The sequence below is a fragment of the Suricata suricatta genome, chromosome 14 (genome assembly GCF_006229205.1).
Source record: "Suricata suricatta isolate VVHF042 chromosome 14, meerkat_22Aug2017_6uvM2_HiC, whole genome shotgun sequence".
NCBI classification, from domain to species: Eukaryota; Metazoa; Chordata; class Mammalia; order Carnivora; family Herpestidae; genus Suricata; species Suricata suricatta.
The window spans coordinates 80,662,583-80,684,727 of record NC_043713.1 but is presented as its reverse complement, the minus strand read 5'-3'; the positions used below and the strand labels follow the sequence as shown (position 1 = coordinate 80,684,727).

At 52.1% G+C, this 22,145-nt stretch overlaps 1 protein-coding gene across 1 annotated transcript; it reads left to right on the top strand.

Annotated features, from left to right (window-relative positions):
• The first annotated feature begins 2,761 nt into the window (after window positions 1-2,761).
• On the top strand, window positions 2,762-20,720 carry ALDH2 (aldehyde dehydrogenase 2 family member). The gene is made up of 13 exons (XM_029922982.1): window positions 2,762-2,848; window positions 4,541-4,645; window positions 6,092-6,232; window positions 7,272-7,351; window positions 9,415-9,526; window positions 10,014-10,142; window positions 10,595-10,708; window positions 12,355-12,457; window positions 13,039-13,223; window positions 15,074-15,238; window positions 16,879-17,036; window positions 18,303-18,417; window positions 20,443-20,720. The coding sequence occupies exons 1-13, from the start codon at window positions 2,777-2,779 to the stop codon at window positions 20,473-20,475; spliced, it is 1,512 nt and encodes a 503-aa protein (XP_029778842.1). The 5' UTR covers window positions 2,762-2,776; the 3' UTR covers window positions 20,476-20,720.
• Window positions 20,721-22,145: the final 1,425 nt, after the last annotated feature.

Sequence of the window (22,145 nt, the reverse complement as noted above, 5' to 3'; positions counted from 1 at the left end):
GGGGGCTGAGGAGGGGTGGAGAGGGCTGGGGTCAAGAGCCACAATGTCTCCAGCAAGTCTGAAGGAGGTTGATAACTTGGCCTTGATACTAAACAGACCCCGAGGTTTCCAGAGGACCGATTGTGTGGAGAAGTGTGAATGTGTGTGACATTCAGTGTTTGTCTTGAACTTATCTTCTCAGGATCTTGTACTAGGAAAGATAGCGTCTGCTTTCTCATCGGACATGTTACCTAACTGCCACCGCAAAGCACATGCCAGCCGGAGTCTCTCCCGAACAGAGAGCCACCTCACGCTTGGGCAAAGTAACATAGTCCAGGGGTGCAGATTTCCCAGGTAACAGATCCCCAGTTCTTTCATCCATCAAAGCTTGAATTAGAATCTTTCTAGAATGGATCCTGTCTCCCTAAACTGGAGCTGCTGGACACCGATTAACCTGTTATTAGAGACCTTGGGCAGGTTATGATTGCCCACTGCCATGGGCGGAGGCAGCACAGGAGTATCGCTCTGTCTTCACCTTGGTTAGGCCTCCTCCCTGGGGTCCCAGCTCTGCTGTCCTGCCCCAACTTCCATTGGCAATTCTGGTGTCTATACAGTAGTCTGTCCCAAGCTCACAAAGGTCCATGTCCAAGGATGTTTGCTGCAGCAGCATTGTTGGAAATAAGTGAAATCTGCCCTAAAAGTGCACGGGTAGGAAATGGTTACAGACCCCGCGGTCTGTTCGTATTGAGGAATGCTGTGTTGCTTAAAATAGCGGGTGATCTGGTTGTGGAGTAATGTCCAAGGTAAACTGTTTGGAAAGCAGGTTGCGAACTAGAAAGCTGACCACCTCCACGCAGCTTGGAGAATGCATGTGGGCCGTGTAGTCTCTGCACCCGTAGCCCCAGGCAGAGCCTGGGGTCCAGAGCCCCTCACGCTGCAGCCGTGGGGGCCCTTTTGGTTCCTCCTGTCCCCAGGCTCTTCCTGCAGGGCCCCCCTTCAGGTGCCAGCTGACTTCCTGGTCTGTTCCTCACTGTTGCCTGTTTGTTTCTGCTGCTCAGGCTTTGTCTGCGGGCTTGTAGATTGTGTCCCTCCTCCCCAGGATTTTTTAGCTCAAGCAACCGGGGTGCTTTTTCAGTCAGTGCTCAGCATGGCGATGGCACTCTGTTAAACTTTCGACTGCATGGGGGAGTGAATCCCAACTTGTGAAAAACGAAGGGAGATGTATTAATTAAAATGTGTAGAAAATGGAGCATGTTGATGGAGAAACTCTGAGTTTGCCAACAGTCCATATTCAAAGTGTAGGCTCCTGATGTCACTAGGGTATCAGTCTGCATGATGCTCTGCTTCTGGAAACTCGAATGAGGAAGTGTGAGCTGGGCACCGCCCCCCCCTTTCCATCCCCCAGGAGAGTTAAGCCTGTTAGAGAAGAGAAGCTTTGGGTTTGGGGCCAGGAGGTTATGAAACATTTGGCCTGATGTCTGCCCCCGTGTTTACATAAACGAAATAGCTATAAAGCTCTCCTCGCTCGAAGCAGAACTGTGGCCGGAGCCCATCGTCCCCGCTGAGGGGGGGGGGCAGGTCAGGGAGGCCACTGAAGTCTGGCTCTAGGAGGAGGGAAATGGGGACTCTAGAACAGAAGGAAGATTCTAAGCTCTTGCTAGGCAGAGTCTGGCTTATTTGATTAGTTAGAGGGGAGGATGGATTGTCGAGAGTTCAACAGTGGAAAGTGACCCAGCAAATTCAGGGCTTTGAAAGGCAAATAGGTGCCAGGGTGTGGTCTTCCCAGGGTCCTGGTCTAAGATCCTAGGGACAATGTGGGCCCTGCCCAGGGAGGAGGGGCTGAGGACTAGGAGAGCAGCTGACTGGCCCACCTCTCCACTTTCTACTTCCTTTTTTTTTTTTAATGTTTTTAATTATTTTTGAGAGAGAGAGAGAGAGAGAGAGAGAGAGAGAGAGAGACAGCGTGAGCAGGGGAGGGTCAGAAAGAGGAGTCACAGGATCTGAAGCAGGCTCCAGGCCCTGAGCTGTCAGCACAGAGCCCAACTCGGGGCTTGAACTCACAAGCCATGAGATTATGACCTGAGCCAAAGTCGGACGCTTACCCGACTGAGCCACCCAGGCGCCCCGCCACTTTTTACTTCCCGATCTTTGCAAAATAACAATTAAAATTTTTTCAGGACAAACTAATTTAGTAGGTTGCGGTATAGGGAGTAACACAAATGCTACAAATCTTTAACCTGAGAATGTGCAGGATCTAGAGGAAGGCTGCACTGACTGCCGTGGTAAGAGCCACTGCCTGCGGGCTCCTGGCTTCGGGGCTCTACAGCCCTTGTCGCATTTAATCCTCACGTCCGCCCCGTATACATTCTCCCCGGGGACCCGTGAAGCGGCGTGCACGTGGAGGGACTGGCCCAAGGTCACAGGCGGTGAGGGGTAGAAGCGAGATTTGAGATTCCTTGTGGCTTAGAGGTGGGTGCATTTTACACCACCCAGAATAAAACCTCAAAATCAAGCCTGCAGTTGGCCAATACGTAAACCATGAAGATGGAGATTAGGAAACAAGAGTTCTGACCTCCTTGAAGGCAGACCCGGCCTCTGACTGAAGGAAGCCGAATCTGAGGGAGGCACGTGTACAGAGCGTGGCCGGCCGTGGCTGTGTCCAACTTGAACTCAGGGCCACCCAGAATTTCTTTTGCCACATCCCTTGCATCCACTGGAAACTATCCATTGCCTGCTTCTTGCCAATAAAGGCCTCAAATTCCCTCCAGGTTAATGATCAGCCAACTAATGCTCAGCCATGCGAACGTTCTTCCAGAGACTCCGGCTGACGTTTAGCTGGGTGCTCCTGCCAGAGGCCGAGAGCCCTTACGTAGGTGCCCAGCTGCAGATTCTGCCTTCAGGATTGCGCAAGGGATTGTGCAAAAGAGCAAACTTGAGCCTGATTTGAGCCTGGGAAAGCGACCTTTCCTAACCGGCTCCTTCCGGCACCCAGTCCCACGGGCATCGGCATTGCACTTACTCCATGCAGAGCTCGGTGCACACGCTGGAAGCCTTCACGTGCCTTGTGATGAGGGCCACTCTGCAGACGAGGAAGCGAAAGCAGGGGTGGGGGGTGGGGGGTGGGGGGTGGAATGCCTTGCCGCACTGACACAGCAGAGAGCCCGGCTTCCTCCGGTGCTCGTCCTGCTCCTGCCCTTGACCACAGTGTTGGGCCAGGCCTCCCTGGACCCTGCTGGTCCTGAAACCTCTAGTCCTGGCACGAGCCAAACTCCATGCTTTAGTTGGTGGCCTGGTCCTGGACTGTGGCCCAGAGTAACTGGAGACGACTCCCCAGTGTCCTTAGCCAGAGCCAGGCCATTTTGGGATGCTGGGGCCAAGGAGAGCCCTTGAGAAAGGAAGGCAGAGTGGCCTTGGACTGACGGTCACTCTGTGATGTTTGCTCAGTCCTGATAAAGTGACATGCCCCCCGCCCCCCCCCCCCAGCCTTCCCAGCCTGCAGGGGACAGCTTGCTGGGACATTTCTTCCTTGTTCTCCGTTGAGGCCATTGCCTGGCTCTTAGAAGCAGAGAATACCTTTTGGCACTTAATTAACTAGCTTTGGGTAAGGATCCTTTCTCTGAGCGAATGAAGAGGCTTCCATCTTCCTGCCGCTGACTCATTAAACCAGCATATAGTCTTTCTTGACTTGGTTGCTGTTAGTCTTCACAACAGCAAAAACAGCTATTGCTGCCAGGCACTGAACTAAGGGCTTTACAGGACCCACCCTCCCTCTCTGACCCCATCTCCTAGCACTTCCTTCTTGGTTCCCCAGTCACTCTGGCACCAGAGTTTTTGCTACCCCAGGACCTTTGCACTTGCAGTTCCTGCTGCCTGGCCTGCTTATCCTCCCATTCTTCCCGTAGCCGGGTCCTTTTCATCAGTCAGGGCTCAAGTGAAATATCTGCTCCTCAGAGACCCTCCCGGCCATCCCAGCTGGAGTTCCCTATCTTCCCCCACCTTAGTACTCTCTCTGGATCCTGGTTTCTCCTTCTTACCTACCACTGCAATCTGAGGTTGCCTTGTGTATTTGCTTGCCTCCCTACTGTCTGTGCCCACTAGAACACCAGCTCCACGGGAGAGAAGTCCTTAGTGGGTTGGGTTTCCACTGTGTCCTCAGCCTTAGGACAGGGCCTGGTGTCCACCAAGTATTTCCTGCTCGGCAAGCCCCCGCGGGAGCCTGGGTGAGCCCGCGCAGCTGAGTCCAGTCGGGGCACGACCGGGAGATGGTGACAAACCTCGTAGGCCGCTTGAGTTTTGAGATGTGACACAACAGTGGAGACGGGTAACTGATAAGGCAGGAGCGCGTCCCCTTCCTTTCTCAGGTCAGGGAAGCCACGGGCGAGAACTTACCCAAGGTCGCGTGGCAGAGTGGGCGCTCCCGCTTGATGGTCCCCAAGGCTGGGCTCTGCACCTCCGCCACGTCACCCTGAGGCTGATTCATGTTTGTTCTGATTTTTTTTTTAATCGCTGGTTGTCAGTGCTGGGTTGAGAGCCAGTTCTGAGAACTGTCTTTTCGCTGTAGATCTTCATAAACAATGAGTGGCACGACGCTGTCAGCAGGAAGACCTTCCCCACCGTCAACCCGTCCACTGGAGAAGTCATCTGTCAGGTAGCTGAAGGAGACAAGGTAAGAGTTGGGGACTTACTTGCAGGGCACTGGCAGGCAAGAATGGCTTGTTTTTATTTTTTTAAATTTTATTTGCTATTTATTTATTTATTTTCAAATGCTTTATTTATTTTTGAGACAGAGACAGAGCATGAGCAGGGAGGGGCAGAGAGAGAGGGAGACACAGAATACAAAGCAGGCTCCAGGCTCTGAGCTGTCAGCACAGAGCCCGATGTGGGGCTCGAACCCACGAATGTGAGATCATGACCTGAGCCGAAGTTGGCGGCTTAACAGACTGAGCCACCCAGGCGCCCCTATTTTTATTTTAGAGAGCAAGCGAAAAGGGTGGAGGGGCAGAGGCAGAGAGAGAGAGCCTCAAGGAGGCTCCACACTCAGTGGGGGGCTCAGCACAGGGCTCAATCCCATGGCCCTGGGATCATGACCTGAGCCAAAACCAAGAGTCAGACGCTTAACCAACTGAGCTACTAAGGCGCCCCTAAGTATGTTTACTGAAGTTGATGAAAACCATGCTCCCAGCCTCCTGACCCACATCTCCCTATACGAAAAATGCTGGCTGCGTTGATTTTACAGGTTCCCTAAGAAGAGGGAAGCTAGTTAAATCTGCATCTAGGTTAAGACAGCCAGTCATCTCAGAAGGAATGGTTATTGGCTGGGCTTTCTTTCTTTCTTTAAATGTTTATTTATTTTTGAGAGACAGAAAGATCGAGCGTGAGCTGGGGAGGGGCAGAGAAAAGGAGACACAGACTCTGAAGCAGCTCCGAGCCCAACGCGGGGCTCAAACACACGAACCACAAGATCATGACCTGAGCCGAAGTCAGCTGCTTAACCAGCTGAGCCCCCCTGGTGCCCCTGGGCTTGCTTGCTTAGGAGAAGGGGGAAAGTGGTCAAATTCTAAGCACTGGCCCCTGAATGGCTCTCTCCAAAACTCTTTCGGGAATTCTGGAATGAAAATACAGAAGTGGGCAGGGAGCCTGGGTGGCTCAGTCGGTTAAGCATCTAACTCTTGGTTTTGGCTCAAGTCATGATCTCACAGTTTGTGAGTTTGAATCCCGCACCGGGCTCTGCACTGGCAGCACAGAGCCTGTTTGGGATTCTATGTCTTCCCCTCTCTCTCTGCTTTTCTTCTGCTCTCTCTCTCCCTCTGTCTCCCTAAGATAAAAAAACTTAAAAAAAATGAAGATACAGGGCTAAAATATTCATATGCTCTCTTAAAAATAAGAAAATACAGAAAGGGAAACTGTCAGGATCCTCATTTCCTCTGTGACTCTGGAAAGGAGAGTGAAGCCTGTCAGGCAGGGAGCCCTTCCTGTGGGGAAGGGCTGTTTGGGGCACGTTTGCACACAGCCACTGACTGGAGCCCCGTGGGTGGTGGCTGGCAGCAGGGCAGGTGGTAGCTGGAGGCAGTTGGCGCTGAGAAGGCCTGAGCTGCCTGGTGGTGTTTTCCAGGAAGACGTGGACAGGGCAGTGAAGGCTGCGCGGGCCGCCTTCCAGCTGGGCTCACCCTGGCGCCGCATGGACGCGTCCGACAGGGGCCGCCTGCTGAACCGCCTGGCCGATCTGATTGAGCGGGACCGGACCTACCTGGCAGTGAGTTCTCAGCCCCCTCCTTCCTCCTCCCACGTGGTGAATGGGCTCCCCACGGACGGCCGGGAAGGGGGCGGCATTGTTGACATGTAAGTGGTCAGAATGGCATAGGCTGGACACCTTTGGGATACGCCCTGTAACAGCCAGCCCCTAGGTGTCTCCTATGATGGCTAAGAAAGGAGGAGACTGGGGGAGGGAGAGGGGAGCCGCAAAGGGAGCCTTCCCAGGACCCCCAGGGATGGACACCACTCTCACAGCCCCTCTGTATGGCAGGCCTTCTTTCTGGCTGCCGGAAGCAGAAGAAACCAGAAGGCATTACCCTCTCCTCTCCCCAGTCTAATCTGCAAAGAGCAGCCAGAGTGAACCTTCTAGAAGGCAAATTATACCATGGTCTCAAGCCTTCCATGGCATCCTCTGTATCCTTAGGGTAAAGTCCTGTTGTCTCAACATGGTCCATGAGGCCCTGCTGGATCTGTTTCCCAACTCATGCCAGACTGTGGCCCTCAAACACACACGGCTCAGCTCACCAGCCTTCCCTCGACTTCCTGATTGCCAGGCTTCTTTGAGGCATCAGGGCCTTTGCACATGCTATTCCCTCAGCTTGGAGTGCTCTTTCTTTTGTCCTCGGTCGTATCTTTCCCTTTGCTTAGTTACCTCGTACATATCCTTTTGGTTTCACCCTAAAGGGTGCTTCTCAGACTGAGCTGGGCAGCCTGGCTTCCCCTGTCTGGCACTCTTACGGCTTGCGACGGATGATTCACGTCATTATTCACTGGTGCTTTGGTCTCTCAGCTCCCAGGTTTGTCTGTTATTCCCAGCATGGGCTCAGATGTGGCTTACAGCAGAACCTGGAAATGTGTGTGTGAAAATGAGAAGTCAGTGTACCCTCCCCTCCCCACCCCTCACTTTTCCTGCCTTTGGAGAGGGAGAGGCAGTGGGCCAGAAATGCCACTGGTCGTGACCCATGCCGGGCTTCCCAGCTGCAAGTGCTCTGATGCAGTCCTGTGCCCGAAGGCGTGTGCTGATCATTCTCTCCTCTCAGGCCTTGGAGACGCTGGATAATGGCAAGCCCTACGTCATCTCCTACCTGGTGGATTTGGACATGGTCCTCAGATGCCTCCGGTATGGGCTCAGGCTTCCTGTTCTTTGTTCTGGCTTTGCCACAGGGGAGCACGTGCTGCGGGGGCCAGGAATAGAATAATGTATAAAAGGATGACAGGAGTTGGAGAAACATGTTCTGTGAGACTCCGTCTTATGGGAAAATCCTCGATTTCAAAATTATAATTTACTCATAAGCATTTTGTCTTCCTTCTTGAGGCACTTTTGGTAATTTGTATGTGAACTGGAATTTGCCTGTTTTATGTAGGTTATCTCACCTGTTGGCTACAACTGTTCACATACTCTCTTACAGTCCTTTTTGTCTTGGTAAGGTCAGTGGTGATGTCCCTGCTTTCATTTATGATTTCAGTTGTGTCTTCCTTTTTTCTTAGTCTAGCAAATGCTTTGTCAATTTAGTGACTTCTGAAAGAATGCACTTTTGGTTTCGTTGATTTTCTCTGCTGTTTTCCTAGTCTCCATTTCATCTGTCTCTGATCTAGTCTTTATTATTTCCTTCTTGCTGGCTTTGGGTTTAGTTTAATCAGACATCTTAATGACCAAAAATGCAGGCTGAGGAATAAGAGCTTTGTGAGGGTCCTTTGAGTAGTAGCTGACAGACACTCGGCCTAACTTGGGCACTGTGGAGAGTCGGGGGTCTTGAATCCAGAAGGTTACTGAGCGTCACCGCGGCCCATGTTGGCCCCCTTGCTTCATCCTTCTCTTAGCTCTGGCCTCCTTCAGGGCCAGTCTGTGTGCCGGACGCCGGTGGCCCACACCTGGGCATGATCCTGTCAGACTCCACCGCAGTCCCTTCATCCTAATGCCGAATTCCTGCCAAGTGCCAGTCTTAATGCCAGGTTCAGGGGCCAAATGGCACCCGGATTGGCTGGCCTTGAATCTGACCAGTTGTCATCCGTGTGGACAGATCATTGTGCCAATAAGACTGCTCCCCCTGTTACCCTGGGGACAGAGGTGGAGGGCAGGCAGAGGTGGCGGGAAAGTGGAGGTTGTATAACACGATGGGTTCTCAACCACGTCTCCCACGTGACAGCTGGCAATGTCTGGAGACATTTTTGTTGTCACGGCATGGGGGGAGGCGTGCTCCTGGTATCTAGCGCATAGAGGCCAGGGATGCTGCTGAAAATCCTGCAGTGCACAGCACAGCCTGCACATCAAAGAATTTTCCAGCCCCGAATGGCAGGAGTGCCAAGATGAGAACACTCTGCAAGTGTGCCCCAGGAGAGCAGCCCGGTGAGGTGTGGGCAAAGGCCCGTGCCTTCCTGAGTTTTAGGAAGGAGCCTCTGTGCTGATTAAGTAACGGGGCTGAGGCCTGAGAACACAGGTAATATGGGTGGGAGGGGGGCGGGCGCAGCGGTGCCTTCCCTTGCATAGACCAGTAGCTCCCTGCGGCCTTTCTCCCCAGGTTCGTAGACCCGCGTTCCCAGCCCGGTCAGCCCGGGGCTCAGACGCTCCTTGGCAGCCACACTCCTTTCAAAACTCTTCCTCTTACCCCTCGTTCCATCTTTCCTCTTCTCTCATTTTTCCTACTGCCATGAAAATCTCACCATTACATACTGGAAACATGCTGGTCCTTTCTCACCTGCTCTAATCTACTGGGCTTTTCTGTCCCCTGTATGTCGAGGTGGGAAGCTTTCCAAGGGCTGGTGGCTGCTCCCTCAGCCTTAGTCTGGGGCTCTGCACAGAGGAAGTGCCAGCTGTTACACAGGGTTGCACTTCTCTACCGGATTCGGTCCATGGCTCTCAGATGCTAATCGTGGTGCTGGGCTGGTTTATTTCCTAAAAATACAGATTCCTGGGACTCCTCAGAGCTCCAGATTGAGTAGGTTGGAAGTGGGTGCTGGGAATGCGGTGTTTTTTACAAGCCACTCAGGTAATTCTGAGGTTTAGAGGTTAGTTACCCGGACTGGTTTACTGTGACCCTCGAAGCTATTTAAGTGTTTCCGGAAATAAGTCAAGATCAAGGGCCGTTACCAGAAAAACTTAATTGGGCTGAGCCTTCTCTTTCTGGCAGGGCTCACAGGGGTCCCTGACAGTCATTGCTGAAGCTTGGATTTTTTTTTTTTAAGTTATTATGCTGGCTGGGCTGATAAGTACCATGGGAAAACCATTCCCATCGATGGGGACTTCTTCAGCTATACCCGTCACGAACCCATCGGCGTGTGCGGGCAGATCATTCCGGTGAGTGCCACCTTCATAATAAACAAATGAAGGTTTATCACGAGTGCCTTGAGATGCAGCGGTCCCCGACAGGCTGGTTACAAACGTGGGGGGTCTGCGGGGTGACATCAGAGGGCGGCCTGGGTGGTGGCTGGGAACACAGGCTTTAAAACAGCCACAACCAGCGCTGCCACCGTGGCAGATCCTTCAGCCCATGAGACTTGGTTTCCTTGTCTGAAAATCAGGAAGGAACACAGCACTGTCTTGGGGTGGCACTGGGGACACGACGCAACAACTTGGCACAGAGCCTAGTGTGGACAGAGCTCTAATGAGCATGAGTCACTGCTGTTCTCATCCACCTGCTTTGTCCACCTGTCTCAAACTCACAGTTGAGTCGTCGGGGTGGCACCGGGGGGCTCAGGGACGCCGGTGCTGCTTCTGCAACCTGGGCTGTCACTCTCACTGGCTGCTCAGCTGAGGTTCCAGGAGCAGCTGTGGTTTCTTGCAGTGGAACTTCCCGCTCCTGATGCAAGCCTGGAAACTGGGCCCAGCCCTGGCGACCGGAAACGTGGTTGTGATGAAGGTGGCTGAGCAGACTCCACTCACCGCCCTCTACGTGGCCAACCTCATTAAGGAGGTGTGCGGTTTGCGTCTGTCGTGACTCTGAATGCCCTTGCACAGGCTTGCTCCTGGTGGGGGGTTCTTAGGAGGGCGGGCATTTGTAGAGCAGGGACGGAGCCCTCCCCACTTCCCCGCACCTCATCACAGGTCAGCCAGAATGGTCCCTCACGCTTTTTATCTACAATATAGCTTCACTGCCAGACTCCTTTGAAGAATGAGTCTTTCTAGGTGAATGCCACTGAGAAGAGGCAACAGCCACAGGGAACCCCCAAAAGCAGGTTCTCTGTTGGGCCATTTGGAATTCCTGAGCAGTACCGCACGAGACTGGCACCTGGGTACCCAGAGTACCCGGAGTACCCAGGTACCAGGCAGCCTGCTTCAGTCTCTCTGGGAGGAGTGTGTGTCCTTCTGTCCCAACCCTTTGGAGCAGGAGAATGACTCCAAGTGTCTCTGGCTGTTTGCACACAGGCTGGCTTTCCCCCTGGCGTGGTCAATATTATCCCTGGATTTGGCCCCACAGCTGGGGCCGCCATCGCTTCCCATCAGGATGTGGACAAAGTGGCCTTCACAGGCTCCACTGAGGTAAGGCATCTCAAGCATGTGGCCCATTTGGCCCAGGTTCCCCCTGTCCTCCAAGGATGCCGCATTGAAGATTAGCCTGTTGGTGCTGCTTGGAGGGTCCCCCAAGACTGCCTCTGAGTAGCTTGAGTGAGGGCAGTGCCGGTCAGAGTGGAGCCCTCTGGGGGTTGGATGATGCTCTGGACGCTGTCTCAGGGCCGGCCTCCCGCGTGGAATAAAGAGGCTGAGACCATCTAGATTTCGTGAAGCCCAGAGCCGACTGCCTGCCCGGGGTCAGAGCCCCTCAGCGATGGCGGGCTCCTTGGCCAGCACTGCCCTGACAGTTACAGAGTGTGGGCTTCGGAAAGGCAGGAGTTCCAATCCCAGCCTCGCCATCGTGACGTGGAGTGATTCACGGTAGTCTCCAGGGCTCCATTTGTTGCCTTTAAACTGAGGATGGCAACATCTGGGCGGTGGAGGCAGGACGTGTGGGGTCGTGGGGAAGGTAAGTGCTTCGGAGACTCACGGTGTCAGTAGCACTGCCAGTGGTGTGATCGTGGGCAAGTCACAGCCTCCCACGGCCTCTGTCTCCTCTGTACGGTGGGGACGAGAATGGCACCCACCTCCCAGGGTGGGAGCCAGTGAGATGAAGTTTATCAAGTGTGTGACAAAGGCCTGGCTCCGAGCAAGTGCTCAGTAAGTGGATGAGTGACTGCGCAAGGGGCTCGTGCCGGGCCCTGGAGAAGCAAGATGTCAGGGGATTCCTTACACGTCGTCTCCATTGAAGCAGGAACAGAATTCCTTCTAAAGAGGACCTTTTTCCTCTCCTTGAATTCTTGGGAGGCTTCGCGCATGACCTCAGAGAAGGCACACTGCATAATGTAATGAATGTGCTTTTCAAACAGCTCCCCTTGAGGAGGAGACCCCTTCCAGCACTCAGTCTGTACGCAGTGATGGCAGTGCAGGGGGCGCAGAAATGAGGCCACATCACAGGCTCCCAGTTCTTCTCTGCGTGGTTAGGGCCTGCATTTATGCCTCAAGGTGACGTTGAGAATCTTGCAGAGGGAATGCTTTCCTGACAGAGGTACATATGTTTATTCCCGTAGGTTCAGGGCAGCTCTGGGAATAAGGCGGTGAGAAGTACCCCACCCTTGCCCTCACAGAGTGTGCCACGGGCTGGGGGGCCACGCTCACAGCACTGTGGGAAGAAGACAGGATAGTGGCTCAAACTGGTGATGGAATTCACGCTGCCCAAGTGTGAATTCTAATGCTGCGTTTACCAGCTGTGTGACTTTGGGCAAGTGACTCGACCACTCTGAGCTGTAGCGCCCACATTTCTAAATCAAGGAAAAGAGTCCTGTCTGTCTTTGAGGTCACCGTAGGATTGAGCTTAGGAGCACAAAGCACGGGGCACACAGCCTGGTGTTAGGCAGTGCTCAGCGTGCAGAAGCCGTACAATAGTGACTCTGCTCGTGTGGTCACGATCACTGTCCCCCTCGGAGCTCAGGGGGCTGGGGCCACAGTGGTAGGTGAAGAGATCTGGTGAGGTTCTCCTGGTCTCTTGTAACCCAACTGCTCCCTCAAGTTGTGGGGTCCTTTGGCCCGTGTCCAGGAGAGCACGTGTCTTCTTCCTGCCGTTGGAGCTTGTCTGGGTCTCTGCTTCCCCACAGGTTGGCCACCTAATCCAGGCTGCTGCAGGGAGCAGTAACCTCAAGAGAGTGACCCTCGAGCTGGGGGGAAAGAGCCCCAATATCATCATGTCAGATGCAGACAGTAAGTCTTCCGGGGCGGGGGGGGGGGCGGGGAGTTAAGGCAGCCACTGGCCGTCCATACTGTGGGATGGACTTCACTTCTGTGAGCGTCAGCACCCACTGGACTCGGTGTCTGGCCCCCGGGCCTCAGGATGAAGGTCAGAGTCTGCAGCGTGGCCCTCCAGCCTGCATGACCGGGTCTCTCCCTGGTTTCTCTCCTCTTTGCTCCGTCATCCAGCCGAGCTGGGCTATTTCATTCCCAGCCATGCTGCACACTTTCTGTCGGACCAAATTGCTCTTCGTCCATCTCTTCCCGGTCTTGCCTGGGCGCCCCCTGATTTGCCTTCCCCAAGGGAGCCTTCCCTGACCGCCGTAGGCTGGCTGGGTCGGTCCTCACCCTGCCCTCGTCTCTGTTACCACGGAGGGCTGTGACTGCTCCTCTGTGTCTGTGTGCTGGGTGTCCACACCCCAGGAAGGGAGAGCAGGTCTGTCTTGCTGGGCACAGGGTGTTGCTGGTGGCGTGAACTGGTTACAGGGGTAGGCAGCCACCGGGCCGAGGCCTGTCCTCCGCCTCTTCTCACGGTTGCCCTTCTGCCTCCCCAGTGAACTGGGCTGTGGAGCAGGCCCACTTCGCCCTGTTCTTCAACCAGGGCCAGTGCTGCTGCGCGGGCTCCCGGACCTTCGTGCAAGAAGATGTTTATGCGGAGTTTGTGGAGCGGAGCGTCGCCCGGGCCAAGTCTCGTGTGGTGGGGAACCCCTTCGACAGCCAGACCGAGCAGGGGCCACAGGTGAGCCCAGCCGCCACGGGTGGGTCTGGGTGTCCAGAGCTAGTGTGGAGAAGCAGGAAAGCTTTCAGATTCAGAGGCAGGCAGCCTTGGCTTCAAGTCTCAGCTCTGCCATGTGCCAGCTGTGTGTGCCGGGGAAGCCACATGCCCTCTCTGAGCCACTGTTTGCTCATCTGTAATGACCACGTTTCCTGATTCACTGCCTGAGTTTGAAGTTGAAATCAGTGAAAACCAGTATTTAAATTACTTAACACATAAGACTCCCTTGGCCCCCTTCCATGTCCTTCCCCATAGATAACCCCCCTCAGTTACATTTTTGTATGCTTGTTTTAACAAAAATAGGATTGTATAAAAAGTATTCTATAAGCTTCCCCCCCAATCAACTGTCCTTCTGTGTCAGTTTACAGATCTATTTAAAATTTTTTTTAATGTTTATTTATTTTTAAGAGAGAGAGAGAGGGAGACACAGAATCTGAAGACAGGCCCCAGGCTCTGAGCTTTCAGCACAGAGTCCGATGTAGGGCTCGAACTCACCAACTGTGAGACCCTGAGCAGAAGGCAGACACTTAACTGACTGAGCCACCCTGGCGCCCCACACAGATCTATTTTTTTAAGTAGGCTCCACACTGTGGGATCAAGAGCCTTGTGCTCTACCCCCTGAGTCAGCCATGCCTCACACAGCTCTGTTACTAACAAGAACACAGTATATATATTATGTACACATACAGTAGTTACTTTGGCCAGCCCCTCTACTGATGAATACTTAGAATTGTTTCTCGTTTTGTTTGTTTTTTTTTTCAATTTTACAAAGTGCTCCCAGTGAATATTCTAGTGTAGTTCCTTTGTGACATGTAGAATAAATTCCTGGAAGTTCAAGAGCCGGGTCAAAGGGTATGAGCGTTTAATTTTTTGACTAGTATTAATAGACCACCTGCCAAAAGAACTGTACCAGCTTACAGCCCTTTTTAAATTGACATATAACTGACCTGTGACATTGTATTAGTCCTTCTTTAATTTTTATTTTTTATTTTTGAGAGACAGCGTGAGCAGGGGAGGGTCAGAGAGAGAGGGAGACACAGAATCCGAAGACAAGCTCCAGGCTCTGAGCTGTCAGCACAGAGCCCCTGACGGGGGTCCGAACCCACGAACCGTGAGATCATGACCTGAGCTGAAGTCGGATGCTTAACCGACTGAGTCATCAAGGCGCCCCTGTATTAGTCCTTCTAACAGCATATGAATATTAGAATGTAACATACCCTTGCCATCAATGTATTTTCTTACTTTTTAAAAATGTTTATTTAAAAAAAATTTTAATGTTTATTTCTGAGAGAGAAGACAGAGACAGAGTGTGAGCAGGGGAGGGACAGAGAGAGAGGGGGAGACACAGAACATGAAGCGGGCTCCAGGCTCTGAGCTGTCCGCACAGAGCCTGATATGGGGCTCGAACCCACAAACCTGTGAGATCATGACCTGAGCTGAAGTTGAACATTTAACTGACTGAGCCCCCAGGCGCCCCTACCTTTTTTAAAAATACGGAAAGCTTCACGGATCTGCACCTCATTGGTGCAGGCCATGCTAGCCCTCTGGATTGTTCCGGTTTTCGTCCATGTGCTGCCGAAGCAAGCCACGTGTATTTTCTTACTATTTTAAATTCTTAGTGACCCCCTAGTTGGAAAATAAATGATGGGTTGGTTTGATACGCGTTACTTTGAAGGCTAGTGAGGCTGGTTGAAACTTTTCTGATGTTGATTTGCCCTTTGCTCAGTTGCTTCCCTGCCTGCGTGCTTCGAAGCCTAAAGCTAGGAGAGCTCTGGCTCTAGCATCTCTCAGACTTTGGGCTTCTTTTCCCACAGGTGGATGAAACTCAGTTTAAGAAGGTCCTTGGTTATATCAAGTCTGGGAAGGAGGAGGGGGCGAAGCTGCTGTGTGGTGGAGGGGCGGCTGCAGAGCGCGGCTACTTCATCCAGCCCACCGTGTTCGGAGAAGTGCAGGACGGCATGACCATCGCCAAGGAGGAGGTTGGCATGGGGCTGGCACTCCAGGGGAGGTTCTCAGGAGAGATAGACATTTAAGTCTGGCGTCTTCGTACCACAACCCGTCAAATCCTGGCTCTGTGCCTAAGACAGATTATTTACAGTTCCTGTGATCTGGTCGCTCTCCTTGTCCACCTCCACGCACCGTTGGGGAGAACTTCCACATTCCCGTGCGTAGGCCCCAGGCCCTCTGTGTCCTGGTCCCTGTGAGCCAGGAGTCCAGGAGTGATCTTGCTCAGGCTTCTTCAGATCCTCACGTAGGCAGGACAGCGGGCCAGACCGGAGGGCTGTGCCCCCCCCCGCACGGCCAGAGTCCTCCCCGTCTGCGTTCGTTTCGGGCACAGAGCAGCAGCTGTGTCATCCATTCATCCGCCTCACAGATCTTCCTGAACGCCCGCTGTGTGCCAGGCTCCGTGTGGACCCTGGAGATCCAGCCATATCCAAGACACATTCCCTGCCCTCATGGGGTTCACACATGCTCCGCCACCCTCAGCTTGATTAAGCCCCTTAGCAGCCTTATGCAGGGAAAATATTTCTCCTTTTATATATAATTCAAAATAAAGTAATATTAAAATGCAAAATCAGGGTAAGAAAGGCCAACAGAGTTCTCCCTCCTTTCCCATCATGACTACTTGGGTGCTTTTTTTGAAATCTCAAACATCAATTTTCCCGAAGGGTTTGGGGAGGTGCCTCTGCTTTGCCAGTGCCTGAAGCCCATGGCGTCCCGCAGCTCGGCTCCAGCCGTGGTGAGCTCCTGGCTCTCCTCTCCCCCGTCGGTCTTGACACTCACCAGGCAGGCCTGGAATCCGCCACTTCTTCAAGAAGTCCTACTTCCTGTTGGTGGAAAGTGGGATTTCATGAGGATGGGCGCTGGAGTGCTTCTACTTGGAACTCTGTTTCCCTCTGCCCTGCTCCCCACCGCCACTCTGGTCTGGCCAGTTTCGGTTGCTGTTGTCTCCCAGCCTGACGGGCACCTCTGGGAAGCCTCCCCTGAGGCCCCTCCGCTGCACTCCGTCAGGCCCGCGCCCCCGTGGGCTCCCATCACCCTGCCGGGCATGGTTCCCTTCGGAGCAGTCATCCCGTCATAACTGCTTCAGTCCACTCCCCGCAGTGCTCCGGTCTGAGAGGGCAGATAGCGGCCACTCCCGACAGCAGCAAGCACACCTGGCCCCCGGGTCTTGGGTTTTGAATTTCATTCTCCACTAAAGAAAACTGGAACTCCTTGGAGAAATGGTTCATGCCAGGAACAGGTCAAGGAGAGTCCAAGAGGAACCTGGATGTCTTGAGAGCACAGACGCTGTGGTTCAGTTACTTCTTCACCTTCGGGCATGGGCCTTGCCGAGCAACAGATGCGAACCCTTTGAAACTAAATCACATGTCGCATGCCAGGAACCCCTACCTTGCACGACTGTTTAGAAATAAGACAAGCTGTATTAGCACGTTGTGTAGAGAAGGCAGCCGATCCCCATCAGCTTCCTTGTGTTTCACCGAGCTGAGGACCTGTTGTCTCCCCGTGGAGCTGTTAGGGTATCTCTGGGAGTTTGATCAGTCATCTCAGCACTGGAAAGCCGGATCGCTGGTTTCCATGCTGCCCCACCTTCCCGTTGTGCACCCTTTCACCACAGATCTTTGGGCCAGTGATGCAGATCCTGAAGTTCAAGACCATAGAGGAAGTCATTGGGAGAGCCAACAATTCCAAGTATGGGCTGGCTGCCGCTGTCTTCACCAAGGACTTGGACAAGGCCAATTATCTGTCCCAAGCCCTCCAGGCCGGCACTGTGTGGTAAGAGGCTCCTAGCGGCCCCTCACAGCCCAGGCGGGGGTCTCCAAGCCAGGGTTTTCTGGAGTCCAGTGCTCACATCCCAGAATTTGGGATGCTGGGCTCAGCTCCTCAGAGATTTCCCATCCCCTCTCCTCTAGGAGATTAAACTCTCTCCAGCGCACAGGCCCGTGCAGCCTTGCTCTTGGGCCAGCAGGTGGATGACTGGGGGCGTCTTGCTAAGCTGAACCAGAGCAGGAGATCAGAGCTGAGGTCTACACCCACGTAATAGTGGTCTGAAGAGCTGAGCACCTACTTCTCAGCCACTAGGATGGCTGGTATTAAAAAAAACCCAGAATCTACCAAGTATCGAGGATATGGAGAAACTTGAACGTTCACATCTTGCTGGCGGGAATGTAAAATGTTATAGCCGTTAGGGAAGACGTTCTGGCAGCCCCTCAGCTGGACGTAGAATTACCGTAGGAGCAGCCTCGGGGCCCAGCAGTTCTACTCCTAGGTGTACACCCAAGAGAAGTCAACGCATACATCCACACATTAAAGTGGATCTGAATGTGCATTCTAGGTTATTGACAATATTCAAAAGGTGGAAGCCACCTAAGTGCCCACCAGCTGGTGAATGGATATATGAAATGTCTGGCCACACAGGGGAATATCATTCAGTCCTAAAAAGGAATAAAGCACTGATACATTCTATAAACATAGATGAATCTTGAAAATGTGATACTAAATGAAAGAAGCCAGACACATAAGGCCACATACTGTGTGAATCCATTTAGGTGAAATGTCCAGAACAGACACATCCATAGAGACAGAAAGTAGATTACGGCTTCCAGGGACAGGAAGAGTGGGGAGGATGGGGAATGCTTATTGGGTAAAGAGTTCTCTTTGGGGGTGATAGAATGTTCTGGAATTAGAGATGATGGTTATACAACCCTGTGAATCTGCTATAATCCACTCAAATGTACTCCTTAAAGTGGTGATTTTAAATTCAATTAAAATTGAATTTTTAAAAACTGAAAAAAAAAAAAGCTTAGCATCTAATTAGCAAAAATGACTCATTAGAATGGGAGGCTGTCCTGCGGTGCTCCGTTGCTGACCTTCATCTGCGACCACTCACAAGGGACGGTGACGCATGGCCTTGTTTCATGCAGTTCACTCTTGGCTCCCCCACACCTGGTTATTAGTACTAGTTGAGGGCAGTCAGGAGGCCTGAGGGGTGTGACACACATTCCCCAAGGGTCACTTCTCAAACCCCGTTTTGAATTGTAGGGTCAACTGCTATGACGTGTTTGGGGCCCAGGCGCCGTTCGGTGGCTACAAGATGTCCGGCAGCGGCCGGGAGCTGGGGGAGTACGGGCTGCAGGCGTACACTGAGGTGAAGACGGTGAGTCCCGGGGCCTCCCCGGCCCTCCCTCGTGCGGGACTCCTTCGTTGCTTAGTACTAGTTTCTTGTTTGAAGCCGCAGAAGCGACAGAAGCGGGCGAAGCCCCAGTCTCTGCTGTGTCTTGTGAGAAATAACTTGGGACTTGGCCACCCCTCTGCCTACGTCCTTTGCTAGGCTGTGTTGTCCGTCAAGTTCTGTAAGACTGGGGAGGAAGGAAAGGTCCTGTGGGCCAAAGCAGTGGGAGGAGACTTCTGGTGAGAATCAGGCTGTGAGGCGTTAGGTACCAAGGACGTTACCACTATCCTTTGATTTCATAATGGCAGTGATAGGAATATAGCCTGAAGAGCTGATCAGAAGTACAAAGAAAATATTAATCCTTAAGTGTTCATCATGGCACTAGCTCTCAAAGATGAAAAAGTCAGATGCAACTTAAATGCCCAATAAATTATGGAACACTCAAACCAGCGTATACTAAGTCGCCATTAAAGACATTTTTGTAGGATATCAGACATGGAAAATCATCAGTCTTTAAAGTGAAAAGGCGGGATACAAAGTAATACATGTAATATAAGCCTATTTTAAGGCTGTATATACATGTATATATTCAGGTACCTGTATTTTTAACTATGGAAAAGATAGGGAAGAAAGGCACCAACGTGAAAATAACTTTCTCTCCAGTGGACACTAACTACAGTTTGACCAGGAAACAAACTCACAAGTGATATTTAAAGAAAAGAGAGACGGGCCGAGTAGAGCTTCCCCAGGATTGGGAAAGAGAAGGCTCGGGGCAAGAGGACCGGCCAGTGGGAGCAGAGGGAGAGAGGCAGGTGGTGGTCTTCGTTCAGTCCTCAGCCTGAGCCGGGACCTGTGTTCTCAGAGGTCACTGGAGTAAAGTAAACACGTGTCCCTCTTTATTTAAAATGCTCCCGTACACGAGACCCAGACTTGACCCTACGACGTTGGGCTATACCTGTTGCTCAGGACGACGAGGATTGTTCAGGTGCGGGGGGGGTGCTAGGACTGAGACGGGGCAGTGGTGTCTCAGGGCTGACCGGAAGCCGGACGGAGAGCCCAAGAAGAGGCTTAAGCTGAGGTAGGTGGTCAGGCTGGAATCCAAGTGTAAGCCGCTGACACAGGAGGCCTGGGGCGCTGGGGCGCTGGGGAGAATGGGAAGAAGTTTTTGAAGAAGTGGCAGGACCTGATGGTTAGAGGCTGCAGGTGATGGAGGCACAGCCGGTTCAGCCCAGGGCCGGGCTTCATGCTCAGACTAAAGATTCCTGTATGTTGAGCTTTGGGAACTCAAGTGATGATCCTAACAAAAATAGGCTCAAAAACTTTTCAGAAGTTGGGTTTGTGAGGGGGACTGCTGAGAAAATGTCTTCTTTTGAACTCCTTTTCCTGGAGTGCTTGCTTTGTGCCAGAATCTGCTAGGCTTTCTTGTGCACATGATCTCACTCCGTGCTCACAACAACCCCACGTCTTAAAGAGACACCTCCCCCGTCTTACAGCTGAGGAAGGAGGGCACGGAGAGGTGGAGTAGTGCCCAGGAGGCATAAAGCTGGGATTTAACCCCAAGTCCATCTGAATCTTGACACAGTGAGACACCCGCGAGCTGCAGCATGTTGGGTTTTTTCCCTTTACTTTGATTCTTTCAGAGGAGAACATGGATCTAGATCACGGTCTCTCGATCCCAGCACTGCCGACACTTGGGGTCGGGTACTGTGGGGGCATCCTGTGCTGTGCAGGATGCCCACTGAGCATTCCCGACTTCCGCCTACTTGATGCCACAGCTACCCCACCCTCTTCTGCCCCAGGACAGTCAAAAATGACAGGGTGGAGGGGAGGCGGGGAGTGATGTCGCACAGAACATAGCCCTCGCTGTGTTCCTGGGACTGGCCAGCTGGCCATCAAGGTGTCGAAGTAAAGAAAGCCCTTGCGCTCGTCCTCGGGCTGCACCCGCTGACGGTGCCTATGGACCACAGGGAAGCGCGAAGATTTAACAGCTGCTCTGCACCCCTCTTACAGGTCACGGTCAAAGTGCCTCAGAAGAACTCCTGAAGAACTGTGCCGGCCTCCCCACTCATCCAGCAGTGGAGACGTCAAGGACATCAGCAGCAAAACCAAGAAAATGGCCTTGCCCACTAAAATTCTCAAAAGAGAAATTCTCCCAGAAAAATCTCTTGATCAAGAAAGTCCCAGAATTTGAATTGATACATGGGGTGGGTGTGAGGCAAAGAGTATGTGGAAAGCCCTTTAAACTGCAACAATAAACTGCCAGCTTTCAGGCTGATTTCAAAACTAGATTAGAACGTCTCGTCCTGTCCATCTGATACACTTCTAGAACTTTCCTTTAGCGGGGGAGCGAAAAGCCATTGTTTACACTTGTACTAACACGTCAGAGCGACAGCTAGCATCTTGCTTTGCATTCTGGCCTCAAATTTATTAAAAACAATGCTGCTCTTCACTTTGTGGTCAACTCTCTGTCCATCTCAGTCACCCAAGGAGATACGACCGCATAGGGATGTTGTGCCCTCTGTGTGCGTCACACTGCCAACGACTGCCCTTCCTACCTGGGTAAATCCCCTTTGGTTAAAAAAAAATGGTGTCTAAACACTTATTCATTTTTGAGAGACATTCTGAGATGGAGCGTGAGTGGGGGAGGGACAGAGAGAGAAGGAGACAGAATTTGAAGCAGGCTCCAGGCTCTGAGCTGTCTGCACAGAGCCTGATGTGGGGCTCGAACTCAGACTGTGAGATCACGACCTGAGCTGAAGGCAGACACTTAACGGACTGAGCCACCCAGGCAGCCCAGTGCCATGTGTTTCTTCTCTCCATCCTGTGAACCAGTGGCAGGCCCTGTGCTAGGCACTAGGGAAGTCCCCTAAATAGGACCTCCAGCCCCTGTGCTCAGAGAGGGGGCGGTAAGCCAGGAAAGAGATGCTTGACATCCAGGGTTAGTTTTCTGTATTATAAGGTAAAAAAAAAACTTGGTCAGAGTAAATGAGATAGATTCATGCTGACAAGTTTCATAAGATGAATTTGGAAGCCAGATGTCTATTTATTCATCTTAAGTGAGCCCCATAACCAGACCCCGTGAGTCTCCTGTCCAGAACATTGCCTTGCTTTACTCTCGGGACCTGGCAAATTAGTAATTAGTAAATTAGGAATCCGAAGATTCCTTGGTGAACAACAGAGTGGGAGCAAAAAGCCGAATAAGCTGTAGTAGTTTGTGAAGTTTGTCGTCATGTTTGGGTCACAAATTACTTTAACAATTTGAGGAAAAGTTTGGTCATCTCCTAAGGAAGAGACACCTGTGTAAGTTTTGCAGCCAGGGTCGGGAATGGTGGCGCACAGTGGCGGAGCCCTTGCGTGTTTCACTCCGGCTAAGCCACAGCTTAGGAAATGGTCCCTATTCGCTAAGGCCTAACTTGGCTTTTTTGAATAGTGCTTTATAATTTTTGTCATATATGCATATAACCTGTATTATGTATGTTTTTCTTTAAATTGACTTTAGATAAAAAATTAAACACCTTATTGCCATACATAAAAACCTGCTTTTAACTGCTGTAATTCAAAGGCATTATAAAAAAGATGAAAGTAAAACAATGTCCCTAAATTGAAAATAAGAAAATACAAGTAACCTTAATCATTCAGATTACACACACACACACACACACACACACACACACACACACAATCTAATCATTCCACAATTGTCTGTACCTGAA